Raw genomic sequence first — 17,720 nt, forward strand, 5'->3', positions numbered from 1 at the left:
CCCGTCCCCCTCCCCCTTGCCCCGTCCCCCTCCCCCTTGCCCCGTCCTCCTCCCCCTTGCCCCGTCCTCCCGTATCTCCATCCCGTCGCCCCCGCCCCCGTCCCCCGTTGCGCACCACCCCCCCTTCCTCCCGTCCCTCGGGCTGGGTCGGCCTCCTCTTTGCCTTTGTAAATGTGAGCCGTCGGGCCGGTGCTGGAGGGGACCTTGTGTTGATCCCGGGCTGCTAAGTGTCTGTTCCGCTTTGCGGGGAAAGTACACGCCCCTCCTGTTTGTCAAGCCGTCTGGTCGTTTCTCAAACCTCAGTCCTCATCCGCCTGCGTGTTCGCATTCCTCGCCTCACTGGTTCTGTCTTGCCCCTAAGTGGACCAGGGTTCAAAGCCTGCTTGGACACACAGCCCCACACTCTCTGTGAAAAGTGTTCTGTGCCGGGTTTCTTACGTCATCTTGGTGTTCCCGTTCTGTTGCGTGGTACCTCGGAAGCATGTTTTAGGAGGGGGTCACTCGTTCTGGCAGTTGAGTGTATCCCCTTTGTTTCCTTCTAGAGTCGGCCTTAATCGCTCAGCTGCAAATGTCTGGCTTGTTTAATGAGTGGTACTCAGTTTTTGGCTCCCTTGAGGCCAGTAGGCATTCAGCCTTGCGACGGAGGGACAGGTCACCGGATTGTTCAGTTTTCTCACTTTCAATTGACCTGCGTAGATACCAATCAGTTTTCCTTGGCTGACATCTTGCAGGAAGGTAGTCTAGGAACTAAACCATCTTGTTAGCATTTTTGTGCCTCTTGGCCGTAAGTGATTTTTGCTGTATTTCATGTCTCAGGAGTACTTCGTAAAGTACATTTTAGATTCAAATCCAAATTGTTTTATTTGTGGAGGCAGAAAAGCAATAAGGACGTAGGCATGCCTGCCCCCAAAGTTGCTGGCCCTAGGAAAGAGTACAAATTGATGTCCCTAAAATATATTTTAAGTATTTAAACTTTTTAACCAAGTTTTCAAATGTTAAATAAAATGTTCTAGTCTTCGGTTTTACAGATATACCTTCATCGCAATAAAATAGACAAATATGTGTAAAGCTATTATTTTTATGATTGAATGTTGGCAAAATATCAAAGATTAACTGAATCTTTGGTGATGGACTGGTGAATTTTGGATAGGTAATAAAATATCGATCTATGTAAGTCAGAAGTTAGATATGCCATAATTTTTAATTTTGGATAAATCACCAATATGTTACAATCAAGACTTTTGTGTTTTATAGACAGTATGATTTAAGGATTAAAACAATATGTAATTGCTTTCAAAATCTAATTTGAGAATATTTTCATAAGAACATGACATAGTATAAAAATATTTTTCCTTAAAAATTTTTGAAATATTAAAATTGTCTTAAGATTAAGATAAAATACAAATTATTAGTGAACATTAATCTTAAAATTCTTTTAATAATGCTGAAATTATTTTTGAATAATTGAATCTTACTAAATTTTTTATAAACATAAACTTAGTCATCATTCTAGCGTTTACCTGCCCTCTGCTATGATAGAATCCATATTATGCTCATGCAATTTATGTCTAGATTTACATGTGTACAAATTAAAGAATACTATGAATCGCTTAGAACTACAAGATGTTCCTCAGTCACCATGCGCAGCTGTGCACTGAGTTGCTGGTACTTGTAGAGCCACAAGTTGAAATGCAAAGAAAAGCAAGAAAATGGGCATTTGGCACTGTTAAGGATCAGTTCTTCATTATGCAAGAATCAGCTGTATTCTTGTTCTGCTAACAGAAGGATTTGACAGTGAATTAATGTCTTTTCTCATACTTGACCACTTAAGTTTCTCAAATTCTACCTCCATTCTAAAGCAGAAACAAAAATGTCAGTGCCAGCACAACCTGCAACCTTCTCAGCATTGTTTTAGCCTCCCCCCAAGCCTTTAAACTTTTAAAATAGAAGATTCTAACATATGTAAAATAAACAGAATAGTGTAATTAACTAAAGTCCCCTTCTTCCAAGGGCGTAGGCAAGGAAAGTGTTTCTCTGGGGCCTGAAGATGGTGAATTACGAGAATTAATGTGTTCGTGGTTCTAGGACTTGCTGGGCCAGTACTGGATTCTGAATGAATAGAGATTCCTGTGTGCTCCTTAATAAAATTGCGTGTGTGTGTGAGAGAGAGACAATGATGTACAAAAAGCTCCTATTTTTATGCTTTATACTTTTTGTGTCTTAGATGCCTCTGTATTTCAAGGTCATTGGGATATTCTCCTGTATGTATTCCTTCTAGTAGTTTTTAAACACTTACTACATTGGATAGTTAATTCATCTAGACTTTATTTTTGTGAATGGTGGGAGATAGAGGTCTAATTTGTTTTCACGTGGTAAGTCAGTTTTCCTAATACCAGTTATCAACTAGTTTACCTTTTCCCTCTGATTTATGAAGCTTTATGTGTACATGAACTTACAATATATGCATTGGGTGTGCATTTGCATTCTGTTTTGTTTTATTGGTCCATTTGTTTCCTATTCTTAACACTGTTGTTTTTTTTGTTTGGTAATTGTGACTTTGTAATATGTTTTACTATCAAAAAAGATTATTCTTCCCTTTAATTTTATATTTTATCTTATTTAAAAATTTTTTAAATTCCAGTGGTTTCAGGCATAAAATATAGGGATTCAACAATTCTATATGTTACTCAGTGTTCACCACAATATGTGTACTCTTGATCCCCTTTACCTGTTTCACCCATCCCACCGCTCCTTCCCGCTGGTAACCACTAGTTTGTTCTCCATATTTAAGAGTCTGTTTTTTGTCTCTTTTTTCCTTTGTTTGTTTTGTTCCTTAAATTCCATATATGACTGAAATCATATGGTATTGGTCTTTCTCTGACTTACATCACTTAGCATTATACCCTCTAGATCCATCCATATTGTTGCAAGTGGCAAGATTTCATTTTTTTTTATGGCTGAGTAATATTCTACCACACACATATGTATGTGCATATATACATACACACACATACATACATGTGTATATATACCACATCTTCTGTATCTGTTCATCTATCCATGGTCACTTGGGCTTTTTCCATAATTTTCCTACTATAAATAATCCTGCGGTAAACATAGGAGTACATAGATCTTTTCAAATTAGTGTTTTCGTACTCTGGGTAATTACCCAGCATTGGAATTACTGGATCATATGGTAGTTCTATTTTTTCTTTCTTTCTTCTTTTCTTTTTTCTTAAGGGAGAGAGAGAGTGGGTGAATGGGGGAGAGGGATGGAGAGAGAGAGAAAGAGAAAAAAAGAATTGCAAACAGGCTCCATGCTCAGCGTGGAGCTTAACGTGGGGCTGAATCCCACAACCCTGGGATCATGACCTGAGCTGAAACCAAAAGTTGGGTGTTCAACTGACTGAGCCATCCAGGCACCCTGATTTTTACTTTTTTGAGGAACTGTTTTCCACACTGGCTGCACCAGTTTGCATTCTGATCCACACTGCAGGAAGGTTCCTTTTTCTCCACATCCTTGCCAAAACTTGTCGTTTCTTGTGTTGTCGATTTTCACCATTCTGACAAGTGTAAGGTTATATCTCATGGTGGTTTTGATTTGCATTTCCCAAAGATGAATGATGTTGAGCATCTTTTCAATGTGTCTGTTGGCGACTTGCAGGTCTTCTTTGGAGAAATGTCTATATTCATGTCTTCTGCTCATTTTTTGACTGGATTGTGTTTTCGATGTTGTATAAGTTCTTTATACATTTTGGATACTAATCCCTTATCAGATAATATCATTTGCAAATACCTTTCCCCCGTCCAGTAGGTTATCTTTTTGTTTTGTTGATTGTTTTCTTTGCTGTGCAGGTCTTTTATTTTCATGCGGTCCCAGTAGTTTATTTTTTATTTTGTTTTCCATGGCTTAGGAGACCTATCTGGAAAAATGTTGCTATGGCTAATTTCAGGGAAATTACTGCCTGTGCTCTTTTTAGTATTTTTATGGTTTCATATTTCACATTTAGATCTTTAATCCATTTTTGAATTTATATTTGTGTATGGTATAAGAAAGTGGTCCAGTTTCATTCTTTTGCATGTAGGTGTCCAGTTTTCCCAGAACCATTTGTTGAAGAGACGGTCTTTTTCACATTGCATATTCTTACCTCCTTTGTCAAAGACTAATTGACCATTTAATTGTAGGTTTCTTTCTGGGCTTTTTTTTTTTTTTAATTAATTTTTTTTTTTAGTGGGGAGACAGAGTGCACACAAGCAGGGGAGGGGTAGAGAGACAAGGAGAGAGAATTGCAAGCAGGCTCCACGCTCAGTGCAAAGCCGGACATGGGGCTTAATCTCACTACTGTGAGATCATGACCTGAGCCAAACAAAACCAATAGTGGGACATTCTACCAACTGAGCCACCCAGGCACCCCTATTTCTGGGTTTTCTGTTTTGTTCTATTGATCCATGTGTCTGTGTGCCAGTACCATGCAATTTTGACTTCTCTTTTACAGCTTTGTAGTATGCCTTGAAATCTGGGATTGTGATACCTCCATTTTTCTTCTTTTTCAAGATTGATGTGGCTATTTGGGGTGTTTGTGGTTCAATCACATTTTAGGATTATTTTTTTCTAGTTCTGTGAAGAGCATTCTTGGTATTTTGACAGGGATTGTATTAAATCTGGAGATGACTTTGAATAGGAAGGGCATTTTAATAATATTTGCTCTCCCTATCCCAGTATCATTCCATTTATTTGTGTCTGTCTTCAATTTCTTTCATCAGTGTTTTATAGTTTTCAGAGTACAGGTCTTTTACCTCCTTGTTTAAGTTTATTCCTAGGTGTTTTATTATTTTTGGTGCAATTGTAAATGGAATTGTTTTCTAAACTTCTCTCCCTCTACTTTGTTATTAGTGTGTAGAAATGCAACAGAATTCTGTATGTTGATTTTGTATCCTGCGACCTTACTGAATTCATTTATCAGTTCTAGTAGTTTTAGGTTGAGTCTTCAGAGTGTTCTATATATACTACCGTGTCATATGCAAATAATGAGAGTTTTACTTCTTCTTTGCCAATTTGAATGCCTTTTATTCTTTTTCTTGTCTGATTGCTGTGGCTAGGACTTCCAGTACTGTGTTGAATAAAAGTGGTGTGAGTGGACATCCTTGTCTTGTTCCTGACATTAAGGGAAAAGCTCTCAGTTTTTCACCGAGTATGAGGTTAGCTGTGCATTTTCCATATAGGAATCTTTATTATGTTGAGGTATGTTTCCTCTAAGCCTCTTCCCTTTAATTTTGAATAGTATTTTTGCTGGCTGTAGAATTTGTGTTTGTAGTTTCTTCTTTCAGTACTTCGTAATTTCTTGTAGTGTCGTTGTCTGGCTTTGGTATCAAGAGAATGTTAACTCATAATTGGAAGTGTACCTTCCTCTTCTGTTTTTGGGAAGAGGTTGAGAAGGATTGGTGTTAGTTCTTCTCTAAATGTTTGGTAGAATTTGCCAGTGAAGCCTCTTGCCCTGGACTTTCCTTTGTTGGGAGTTGTTTTGTTTTTGTTTTTTTGCCTCAAATTTTTTTAACATTTTGTTTATTTTTGAGAGGTAGAACATGAGTGGGGGATGGGCAGACAGAGAGGGAGACACAGAATCCGAAGCAGGCTCCAAGCTCTGAGCTGTCAGCACAGAGCCCAAAGAGGGGCTTAAACCCACAAACCACAAGATCATGACCTGAGCTGGAGTCTGAAACTCAACTGACTGAGCCACCCAGGCCCCCTGTTGGGAGGTTTTTACTTATGGATTCAGTCTCCTTACTAGTGATTGATCTGTTGAGATTTTGAATTTCTTCACAATTCAGTCTTGTATTTTTCTAGCTTGTATGTTTCTTCTAGGTTTCATTTCTTCTAGGTTGTCCAATTTATTGACATGTAATTGTTAATGTGTCTTATGATTTTTTTATATTTCTGTGATATCAATTGTAATGTATCTTTCGTTTATAATTTTATTTGAGGCCTCTTTTTTTCCCCTTGGGAACTCTAGCTAAAGGTTTGTCTATTATGTTTATCTTTTCAAAAATCCAGCTCTTATTTTCATTGATCTGTTGTGTTTTAAGTCTCTGTGTCCTTCATTTCCACGCTGATCTTTGTTATTTCTTTCCTTCTACTATCTTTGGGCTTAGTTTTTTCTCCTTTTTCTAGTTCTTTGAGGTGTAAGTTTAAGTTGTTTATTTAAGATCTTTTTTTCTCTTACTGTAAGTGTTTTTCAGTGTAACCTTATCTTTTAAAACTGTTTTTGCAAACATTTTTAAAAATGGGGCACCTGGGTGGCTCAGTCGATTCTTGATTTTGACTCGGGTCATGATACCAGGGTTGTGGGATTGAGCCCCAGGTCAGGCTTAGAGCCTACTGGAGATACTCTCTCTCCCTCTCGCTGCCCTCTCCCTCATCTCAAAATAAAGAAATATTTTTAATAATTGTTTTTGCTGTGTTCCATAATTTTTGTTTTGTTGTTTTTCCATTTCATTTGTCTCAAGGTATTTTTTTTTAATTTCTCCTTTGATTTCGTTGGCTGTTCAGAAACATGTTCAGAAGCATCTCCACATAATTGTGGGTTTTTGGTTTTTTTTTGGTTTTCTTCTCATAATTGACTTTTTTAAATGTTTATTTTTGAGAGAGCGAGAGAGAGAGAGGGAGAGACACAGCATGAGTGGGGGAGAGGCAGAGACAGAGGGAGACACAGAATCCAAAGCAGGCTTCAGGCTCCAGGCTCCAAGCTGTTAGCACAGAGCCTGACGCGGGGCTTGAACCCACGAACCACAAGATCCTGACCTAAGTTGAAGTCGGATGCTCAACTGACTGAGCCACCCAGGCGCCCCTCTTGTAATTGATTTTTAGTTTCATATCGTTGTGGTTGGAAAATATGCTTGATATGATTTACATTTTTAAAAATTTAGTAAGACTTGTTTTGTGGCCTAACATATGACTTATGCTGGAGAATGTTCCATGTGCACTTGAGAAGAATGTGTATCCTGCTGCTGTTGGAAGAAATGTTCTGTATGAATCTGTTAGGTCCATCTGGTCTAATGTGTAGGTTAAGTCTGATCTTTAAACACTTTAAATTTTCTTTTTTTTTTGAGAGAGAGTGTGAATGAATGGGGGAAGGGCCGAGAGAGAGGGGTTCAGAGGATCTGAAGTGGGCTCTTCGCTGATAGCAGCTAGCCCAACGTGGGGGGCTCAAGCCCACAAATTGCGAGATCACGATCTGAGCTGAAGTCAGATGCTCAACTGACTGAGCCACCCAGACGCCTCCTAGGCACTTTAAAGAAGATACTGTTCTAAGCCTTCTGGCTTTCATGGTTTCTGTTGGTCAGCTATCAGTCTTATCAGGCTACTTAAAAGTAAGCTGTCTTTTTTTAGTCTCTGGCAGCTTTTAATGTTTTTGTATTTGATTGTTAGCAGTCTTCTGTGGTACCCTTGGGTATAGTTTTTCTTTTTCCTTCTGGGGTTCATAGGGCTTTTTGAATCAATAGTGATGTCTTTTATTGGTTTCGGGAAATTCTCAGTCATCATTTTTTAGCTATTGTCTCTGCCCCATTCACTATCTCCCAGGGATTTCATTTACAGACTTAGGGCTTTATTATTTACCCTCTGTGTTGTTCTGTCTTCTAGTCTCCCTCCCCATATTTTTGTGTATCTTTGTTTCTTTATAGATTTTTTTTTCTGATATGGCTCCCATTTCTGTAATTTTCATTCATCTGTGTGTCTTTCTGTTTTGTTCTAAATAATTTTGTTATTGACTATTTTTTTGTTTCTAGAATTATGTGGTTCTTGTTCAAATTTTCTGTGGCCTTCCTTACTCCCCACCCCAGTTTCTAGTTCTCTGCCAAAGTTCCCAGTCTTTTTAAATAATCCTTATGTACACAGTACTTATAGTTACTGTAAAGTGTTTAATAACTTTACCATCTGGAGGCCCTGTGACCCTGTTACTTTAGGCTACTACTGTTGTTTGTCACTTTTCAGTAGATTGGCCCAAGTCTATGAATTTCACTTTAAATATTGCTTTGGTTGCTCTTACAGTTTTTTGTATATACACATTTTCTCATTCACTAAATATTTATTCATTTCTCTGTTTTTATATCATGAGGACTATTCACATGCACATATTTTAGTTTCTAAATAGATGGGAAGTTTAAAGCTATCTTTGTAGCAGATGTCTAAATTTATTTTTTTTTTCAACGTTTTTTATTTATTTTTGGGACAGAGAGAGACAGAGCATGAACGGGGGAGGGGCAGAGAGGGAGACACAGAATCGGAAATAGGCTCCAGGCTCCGAGCCATCAGCCCAGAGCCTGACGCGGGGCTTGAACTCACAGAAATGTATTGTATTATGAAAACAGGGTATCATATTCTTTTGCATGCTTTTGTTTTTGCTCTTGTGACTTAAGATTTTTTCTTTTATTATTCAGAAATATCCTCACAATGTTTATAGATGTACTTTTAAAAATTTGTCTTCTTTGGGATTCAGTAGACTCCTTAAATTCCTGGATGTGTATATTTATTTTGGGGAAATTCTTGCCTGTTATTCTGTTACCACCCCCACTGTCTTTTTAAGATAATTTTTGGCATTCTTATTGAATAGGTACTGGAACATCTACATCTCTCCTTCATATATCAACTTTTTCTTGTATACATTTTATCATTTCATTTCCTTGTGATATTCTGGATCATATTACCCAAGGAATAGTCCCTTATACAGAGAGCCACCCCCTAAGCTTTAGGCTTATGATAATAGTGGCAGTAATGGATACTTAAGGTTCTCTAGCCAGTGCTGTTCCTCATTAACCCCCATTTGGTTGTTGACCTTCAGTACTTATTTTTTACTCCTGTGTTTGAGATAATATTTTTCATGTCTTTCCCCCACTATTTTCTATATATGAAGCAAGTCTGTTGGGGGGGGGTGTACTAAAATCTTGTAAGTGTATAGTAAAACTTTCTCTAACAGGACCAACCTAAATTTCTATCTTCTGTGATGGCCTGGGGAGAATTAAAGAGTTAAGCCAAATAGAAAATCGATAAACCCCTTCTTTGGAATTGGGGAAGCAAAGAGTGAGTCCCTGTATTTCCAATATTTTCTGGGTCATATCTCTCTGAGTTAGGCAAAGTGACAAAATGACTACCAGCTACTTAGAGATCTTGGAATCCTTGCTTGTATATTGGAATTCCCAGCTAGCCACAGACCTAGAATTGCCCCTTTAGTATACAATAGAGACCAGAGCAGACAAGCACAACCAGGGGGGACAGAATCACAGCTGGCCCCTGAATAGGTTTGGATGGAGCCAGTTAGACTTCCCACCTGCTTAACTGTCGAGGCTGGCCTTGGTCATTTTTGTCCCCTCACTATAACCCCACCCACATTTTACATCTCCCATGTTTTGGATTCCACTTACCTATATTTCGGCAAGAATTTATTGTACTTTTAAAAAGTCATGTAAGCATAAATTACAAGTAAAGCCTGCCTCTGACAAATAGCAAGTTACATTTCTGTGGAACTCACTACTCTTCCTCACCAGTAAGCTAACTTTCCAACTGTCCTGAAATGGTACAGGTATCTATCTCTCTCTCCCTCTCCCTCCACCTCTCTCCCTTTCTCGTTCTCTCCCCCTACCACACACACAAATACACACAAACATATGTGCAAATATGTGTATACTTACACCTAGAGATCTAATCATACGTAAGACAATGTTTCTTTTTTTTACATAAATGCCATTACACAGTATGTATCATTTGGCAACATTGTTTTTTAATTTAACTTAAAATTGACTGCAGATATCTAAAATTCTGGTTCATCTGTTACGTTTACAAAATTGATTATCATATACCACATTTTATTTATTCATTCTTCACTCTCCCTCCCATTCCCAACGCCTATCGGGGTACTTTTGAATTGTTGCCACTTACCACAGTCCTGAAAAAACATCATTAGACTTGGCTCCTAATAAACATGGAGCGAATGTTTCTCTGAGGATCAGATATTTCCCCCTAGAGTTAATTTGAAATTATAAGAGATTTTTTACTCATGCCTTTTCCGTGCCTGATATGTGTGCCCTTGTTGGCACTTAAATTTCTCTACTAGCGTGTGCAAGAAAGTAGACTGTGACTAATGCCACTCGTTCTCTTAGGAATACATGGTCCTGTATTCACCTTGGATTAATTAATTGCCTCTCTATGGTGGATTTCCTGGTGTTTCTGTTACAGAGCTCTTTAAGTACAGATTATTTTTAAATTGTTCCACTTATAATGTCTAGGAAAGATGGTATTTCTTTTCCTTTATAGAGCTGACATCTAAATTACATTTGAAAATGTTAGATGCTTTTGTGAAAATGTTAGATGCTTTTGTGAATCAATCAGGGTAACCCGATTGATTCCTGTTTTCCATTCTTCTTTGAAGGGACCATGTTCTTAGGTTTTCTTTTCCTCATTCCCTTCATTCCATATTTGTCTATTCTCTTATATCCTGTTCTTTGGTAACGTACTGGGATATTCCCCCCTTCTTATAAGAGTATTAGGTTACTAGACTGAATTTCATTTACATGTTAATTAAAGATTAGTTTTCCTCTTGTTCCCAAAGTTGAAACACATACAGCAGGAATTGCTCATGAAAGTCCAGGTTTGTATTCTTTCACTAACTAGTTTTGTGACCTTTCGGCAAGACTTTGGACATTTATTTAAGTAATCTACAAAAAGAGAAGGCTTGAATAAATGATCTTCAGGCTTTCTTCCAGAAACTTCTTTGGTCAAATTCAAATGTGTAATTTCATGTTTAAATGGTGAGGCACTTGAAGAAATTATTTATTGCCTTTGGTATAAGCTTATTTATGTGTGTTAAGATTTTTGAACTGTAAATAAACATGTATAGAATAGATTATAAGGTATTGAAAGCATATATTTTGTTTTATAGGTGTTTGTTTTGTCTTGCTGTTTTAAAATTACATCAAAATGCCAATAAGACCAGATCTCCAGGTATGTAGTCCTAAACCAAAAGGAAATATTTTAATTCCTGAAATCATTTTGGTTTATTTATAAGTGTTAAGTGCTATATTTTTAGGAAAGACAAAGCCTGCTTCTTTTCATGAAATGGTCAAGAGTAGAATAGTTTAAAAATTTTTAACTAACATTTTTTTTTAATGTTATTGATTTTTGAGAGAGAGGGAGAGCAAGCGCAAGCTGGGGAGGGGCAGACAGAGAGAGGGAGAGAGAGAGAGGGAGGCACAGAATCTGAAGTGAGTTCCAGGCTCCGAGCCGTCAGTCAGCATAGAGCCCAATGAAGGGCTTTAACCCATATGAACTGTGAGATCATGACCTGAGCTGAAGTTGGATGCTTAACTGATTGAGCCACCCAGGTGCCCCTCAAGAGTAGAATAATTTAAATGAAATGTTATTCTTTCAGTTTTTTTGATAAATTTGTTTTCAAAACCTATTATAACTTGCGAGGTATGAAAGATGCTGGTTATTTACATATACCGTTTACATTGACAAGAATTACACAGTGATTCATATATAACCAGTGCCTGGGTATTTTTATGTTAGGATTTAAAATTGTAAGATACTATCATTTAGGTAAAAAGTTTTGATATATGTATTTAATGTGTATGTAGTTCACCACCAAATGTGGGGTTTAGATTGTAGTATGAAAATTCCTGATTAGTGATGTATGCTTTAGTAGTAACGATGGTGGATTCTGTAAAAGTTAAAAAATGCACAGTATACGAAGTAAATTCTTAAATTATCTTGAGTTGTGGTTTCCAAACAGTGCTTTTATCTGTCTTTAAGCATTTTTAAAAAATGAAACCTCATTAAGAAACTTATAGTCAGATGTGTTAGGGTTTTCTCCATGGTGTTAAGTATTAGTTACTATATAGTTTATTTCACTTCTTTTATTAATAGGGTCTTTGTTTTAAACTTAAAAAAAACTTTTTTAATGTTTATTTTTGACAGAGAGACGGAGCATGAGTGGGGGAGGGACAGAGAGAGAGAGGGAGACACAGAATCTGAAACAGGCTCCAGGCTCCGAGCTGTCAGCACAGAGCCCAATGCGGGACCTGAACTCACAGACCGCAAGATCATGACCTGAGAGCCGAAGTCGGACGCTCAACTGACTGAGCCACCCAGGCGCATCCTAAACTTTTTTTAATTTTTTTTTTTTTCATCGTACTGATGACTTTAAAGGATGTGAAATGGAAAATTACTAGAATATATATATATCTTATATAGAATCTTGGCTATTATCAAAGAAACTTGATCTCTGTTACTTCAAACTTCATAGTGTACAGGTATTTTTTTTTTTAATAAAGTGAATTGACATAAGATCTGTTGAGAATTTTCATGTGAAGACTAGACTGCATGAGGTGATAATTTTGGTTTTGATTCAATATATGTGCCATTAACTATATTTCTCTAGCAGTTGGAAAAATGCATTGATGATGCTTTAAGAAAAAATGATTTCAAACCTTTGAAAACACTTTTACAAATTGGTGTTTGTGAAGATGTAAAGATTAAATGCAGCAAGCAATTTTTACACAAGTTGGATGACCTTGTATGCAGGGTAAGTACTCCTTTTCTTTGAATGACTATTGAAATTATTAGATAGCACTCTACTTTCTAGGAAGAAATATTCCATTGGAAAAAATGAATAAAAAGGCTTTGGCAAATTCAGTTATAGTTATATAAATAAGTGCTCATTTTTTAAAGTATTTATTTTTTTTTTCAACGTTTTTGTTTTTTTTTTGTTTTTTTTTTTTTTTATTTTTGGGACAGAGAGAGACAGAGCATGAACGGGGGAGGGGCAGAGAGAGAGGGAGACACAGAATCGGAAACAGGCTCCAGGCTCCGAGCCATCAGCCCAGAGCCTGACGCGGGGCTCGAACTCACGGACCGTGAGATCGTGACCTGGCTGAAGTCGGACGCTTAACCGACTGCGCCACCCAGGCGCCCCTAAAATATTTATTATTGAGAGAGAGAGAGAGAGAGAGAGAGAGAGCATGCATGGGCAGGAGAGGGGCAGAGAGAGAGGGAGACACAGAATCCGAAGCAGGTTCCAGGCTCTGAGCTGTCAGCACAGAGCCCGATGTGGGGCTTGAACTCATGATCCACGAGATCGTGACTTGAGCCAAAGTCAGACACTTAACCGACTGAGCCACCCAGGTGCCCCAGTAAGTGCTCATTAAAAACCAAAAAAAGCCTGAGGAATCCCAAATAACATATCGGTCTGCTGTTTTCTAAATATAATGTACACAAAGCTATGTTTACATAGTGATCCCATAATTATTAACTGTTACCTAAACTGGGGAAAAATAGTCTACCTGTTTGAAGTTTGAGCAACTTTTTAAAAAGCCATCAGCATATTCTTCATGTTATGGGCCAGAGCTTGGTGTTTTCAAAAATAAAACAAATAAACAAAAATTATCTACAACCTTGGACTTGATTTATCATATGTAAGGTATTTTTATACATGAGAAAAAGTATTGACAGTCTCCCCCAGTAGGAGATTTGTTATCATGAATCTAAAAACTGAGTAAAAATTTCTTTTATCCATTAGTTACATACATAGAGTTTTGTAGAATGGAAGGTAACTGATGCATTGCATCATAGTCTAAAGTTTCAGGAATTTATACAAATCTGCATTTTTATACTGAGTTTGTCACTCACTGGCTGGGTGGCTTTAGGCCACCCTAGTGCTCTCCTAAACCAGGCTTTTGTACTTTGCAATATGGACATTATGATAATGGCAAACTTACAGGATTTGTGAGGATTATAAAGCTCCTAGCACAATGCCAATTCTGTACTGTTTTGTGTTTACAGATGTTTACATGTATCCTTTTGTTTCAGGAGCTTAATAAAAAGGACATCCAAACTGTTTCAACCATTTTTGTTTCTTTTGGAAGATGTGGTAAAAATATCAGTATATTGGGGCAAGCCGGACTTTTAACTATGATAAAACAAGGACTAGTCCAGAAGATAAGTACGAAATGTGTGATGTTGATGTGAGGGAGTATGATTAAAGGTGTGTCGTTTAATAAAATTAACAGCTCAAACAGTTGAAAAATAAATTTGAGAACTTTATAAAAACTTTTAGATAAAATAAACGTTTCTATAACCTGTGCTACGTGTTACAACGATGAAGATCAAAAGGACACTCTGTACATAGGCTCCTTGATAATCATGTGAATTTGAGATCACAAGACTCCCTCAGGCCTTTGCATGCTTTATTTTATCTGTTTACTATATAGCATTATTTGTTTTTCTTTTTATATTATTTTCTACTTCCCATGCTAGAATGTGGGTTATTGATTTTTATTTGTGTCGTTCATTTCTGTGTACCTAACACTGAGAACAGTACCTGGGATGTAATATCTACTCAAATATCTGAATTCATTAAAATAAAATAATTCATTAAAACAAATTCATTAAGGGGCGCCTGGGTGGCTCAGTTGGTTAAGCATCTGATTTTGGCTCAGGTCGTGATCTCACAGTGCATGAGTTCGAGCCCCGCGTTGGGCTCTGTGCTGATAGCTCAGAGCCTGGAGCCTGCTCTGGATTCTGTGTCTCCCTCTCTCTCTCTCTGCCCCTCCCCTGCTCACATTCTGTCTCTTTCTGTCTCTCAAAAATGAATAAAATGTTACAAAAATTTTTAAAAATTCAATAAAATAATACTAAAACTTTTCAAATAGTGATAATGCCAAAATAATCTAATATATGATGATAATTTATTTTTATCTGTTAATGAATGTACCTGAACTAGGTATTTGAAGGGGAAAAGAAAGGTGGTCTACCTAGAATTAGGATTAGTTCATCTATTCCCATCTAAACAATGGAAAAATATGGTGAGATACCAAAAAATGAAAACAAGAAAGATGTTTAAAAACATAAACTTATTTTCATATAATACTGGAATTTTTATTTTTGATGTTTCTTTATTCCTAGGTTACTGTTTATGCAAAGATAAGTACATTCTTAAAATTATTAAAATTGAATTCAAAGTAATTAATATGCACATTTCTTTTTTTACATGGTTGCCTGGTTTGAAAAATCCAAGGAGATTATTCTCAATCGAGGAAATTCAAAAGATGAGGCAGCTATAAATATGATAGAAGACTTATTTGATCTTTTGATGGTAAAAATCACATTGATTAACTAATCTTACAAGTCTGTTTACTTAAAAAACAATTTGTGTTCTATATGTTCTGAGCCTAAAAGTCACTAACAAATTGGCTAGTGACTTGATTTAATTACTCTATTCAGATTGTTTAAAGCACTTATCCTGATTAATATAATTAAATAGTTAATAAATAAAAGTTAAATAATTACATGGTGAGTTCCAATGTGATCTGTTATTTTAATACTATTTTTAATGGCTTATAAGATAGTAAATTACAAACTAAATATTATTCACTTTTTTTTCAGGTCATACATGACACCAATGATGAAGGTATAATAAGCATTTTACTTCTATTAAAACAATAATTTCCTATTAGAGTTTTAGTATAATTTTGCAATCCTCATAGTAGTGTGCTAATATTAGGAATCTACTAGTTAATTTGGGGGTCAACAACCTTGTTCTGTAAAGGGGCAGATAGTAAACATTATAAGCTTTATATTAGGACCAAGAAAAAGAAAGTGAGAATATTATATAGCCACTTATATAACAAGAAAGAAAACAAATATCCACAGATGTTTTATTTATACAATTCAAAATATTATAAAATTGAGTACAATGTTTCTGTAATAGGTCAACTAATGAGAATAGTACTCTTGAGGGGATGACATTTCACTTAATTACGGTTCAGAGTTAGTGTTTGCTGTTATCAGAATTCATTGCAAATGTTCATTTTTTATGCTTATCTGTAATGAGATTTTATGTATATTGCATTAGAAGCTGTCTCTTCATGTAGATAATGCCAAATATCAGTTCATGAGCACGATTTTTAATTGAGCGTGTTCATCACTTGGAAAGCATTTGTAGAAGATTAGGTTCCTTTCTTAATATTTGCTTTTTAGAATGTCATTGCATGCAGATGAATGACTGTCAACTGAAGGTTAGGTAGACGCCCCTCAATTGCACATTTAAATGGGTTTTGAAATATGGGAATGTCCTTTGCGCTTTGTCAGTGTCCAAAAATGCTGCTCAACCTGTAGCTGGAGCTTGGAAAAAATGTACTCCTGTAAATTTGTGTGAGAATGGAGATGTCACTCCTTGTTTTAATTTTTGACAGCCTGGGAAATGTATAAAACAGTTTAGCATAACTTGTAATTCAGATAACCTTAGTTTCATTGAAATGACTTCAGTGAGGTGTAAGTTTGTCATATCAGCATGATTTTGCCTTGTAATTTTGTGTCAGATTCATTAAGAAACATCAGCTCTGCAGCCCATGCTAATTAATTACAGAAACCATTCAGTGGTAACTGATGTTGGCTAAGTGCATGAGAGTAGAATGAAATTCACTTTGCTACTGCTGGTTCAGTGAAACATGATTGAATCAAATATTTCCACAGAGTCACCTGCTGATGAGTAATACAGCCATACAAAATGGGCAGTGGGGTGGATTTGGTTTGTGGGCCATAATTTGCCAACTCTTGATCTAATGGGACAAAATTTTCAAAATAGAGAACACATTACAACTCATCCTCACTTGTGAGTAGCCCTTTTTTTGTGCCAAGCAATCAGTCCAAATTATTTTATCTCTGTTGGTTGAGGAAGAATTACCTAGGATTGGTCATTGAGGCTGGTGAATTGTTTGTAAATAAAGGAACAATTTGCCTTCAAAACCAAAACCTTTGAAAAGCTCCATTGCTATTTATTTCAATCGTAGTTGATGCTACCTTTTCATTGATTGCTTTGCAGTTGATTGAACAGTCTAGTCTAAATTCTTAAGTTTTTAGGGAAGAAAACCGTCCTAAGGCACCAGTGAGTATGAAGTAATCAAAAAAAATTTTAAGTAAATCATTATATCTTTTTATCTCATTGAATGATTTTTTTTTTACCTTCAATGTAGTCACTTTGGAAATTTGTATATTTTCTGTTGCAGTATTGCCATTATTTAAAATTATTTTTTATCTTTGCATTATAAAATAGCATGTGGCAAATTCCTCTGAATATATTTAGTATTGATAAAGCCTGCTCTTTTGAGAATAGGGTTAACTTTTAGAAAAAGCTCAAATATTTGGATCTTTATATTGACAAGAGTTTATGGCCATTATGGAATTTACAGTATACAGTAAAACCTTGGTTTACGAGAATAACTCAGCCCGAAAACATGCTTGTAATTCAAAGCACTTGTATATCGAAGTGAATTTCCCCGTTAGAAATGGAAACTCAGATGATTTGTTCCACAACCCAAAAATATTCATATAAAAATGATTATGATATTGTAATATAGTACAAAATTATAAAATACAAAATATAAAGAAAAATACACAAATGAACCTGCATTTACCTTTGAAAACTTTCGTGGCGTGGATGAAGGAGACAAGAGGGAGGAAGGTAATTGTGTAGGACAGCTTTCGCTGTCACTGACTGAATCACTGCTATCTATGGAATCTTTTTCTTTTTGTGCAACTTAATCAAGGAACCTATCCCATGACACTTACTTTTGCCTTCTTTAGAGGATTTTGCAGAAGTGTGACATTGCGTTGTCGTTAAACAGATTCATCGCTTGCTCTGCTACAGCCTTATTCGGGTGGTGATTTTCTA

General features: G+C 36.4%; 1 protein-coding gene across 6 annotated transcripts in view; it reads left to right on the forward strand.

Annotated features, from left to right (window-relative positions):
• Nucleotides 1–8,426: 8,426 nt before the first annotated feature.
• The window catches only part of SYCP2 (synaptonemal complex protein 2), a 73,830-nt gene continuing 64,536 nt past the window's right edge, over nt 8,427–17,720 (forward strand). For 2 of the 6 annotated variants that reach the window (XM_049650520.1, XM_049650525.1), the window contains exons 1-5: nt 8,436–10,993; nt 12,432–12,575; nt 13,859–13,987; nt 15,039–15,143; nt 15,434–15,458. In XM_049650520.1, coding sequence (XP_049506477.1) covers nt 10,970–10,993; nt 12,432–12,575; nt 13,859–13,987; nt 15,039–15,143; nt 15,434–15,458 — 427 coding nt within the window. In that variant the 5' untranslated portion in view covers nt 8,436–10,969. Of the gene's footprint in view, nt 10,994–12,431; nt 12,576–13,858; nt 13,988–15,038; nt 15,144–15,433; nt 15,459–17,720 lie in introns of all 6 variants that reach the window. The other 4 variants (XM_049650526.1, XM_049650524.1, XM_049650521.1 and 1 more) reach the window with 4 other exon arrangements.

Source organism: Panthera uncia, assembly GCF_023721935.1.
Source record: "Panthera uncia isolate 11264 chromosome A3 unlocalized genomic scaffold, Puncia_PCG_1.0 HiC_scaffold_11, whole genome shotgun sequence".
Lineage (NCBI taxonomy): Eukaryota > Metazoa > Chordata > Mammalia > Carnivora > Felidae > Panthera > Panthera uncia.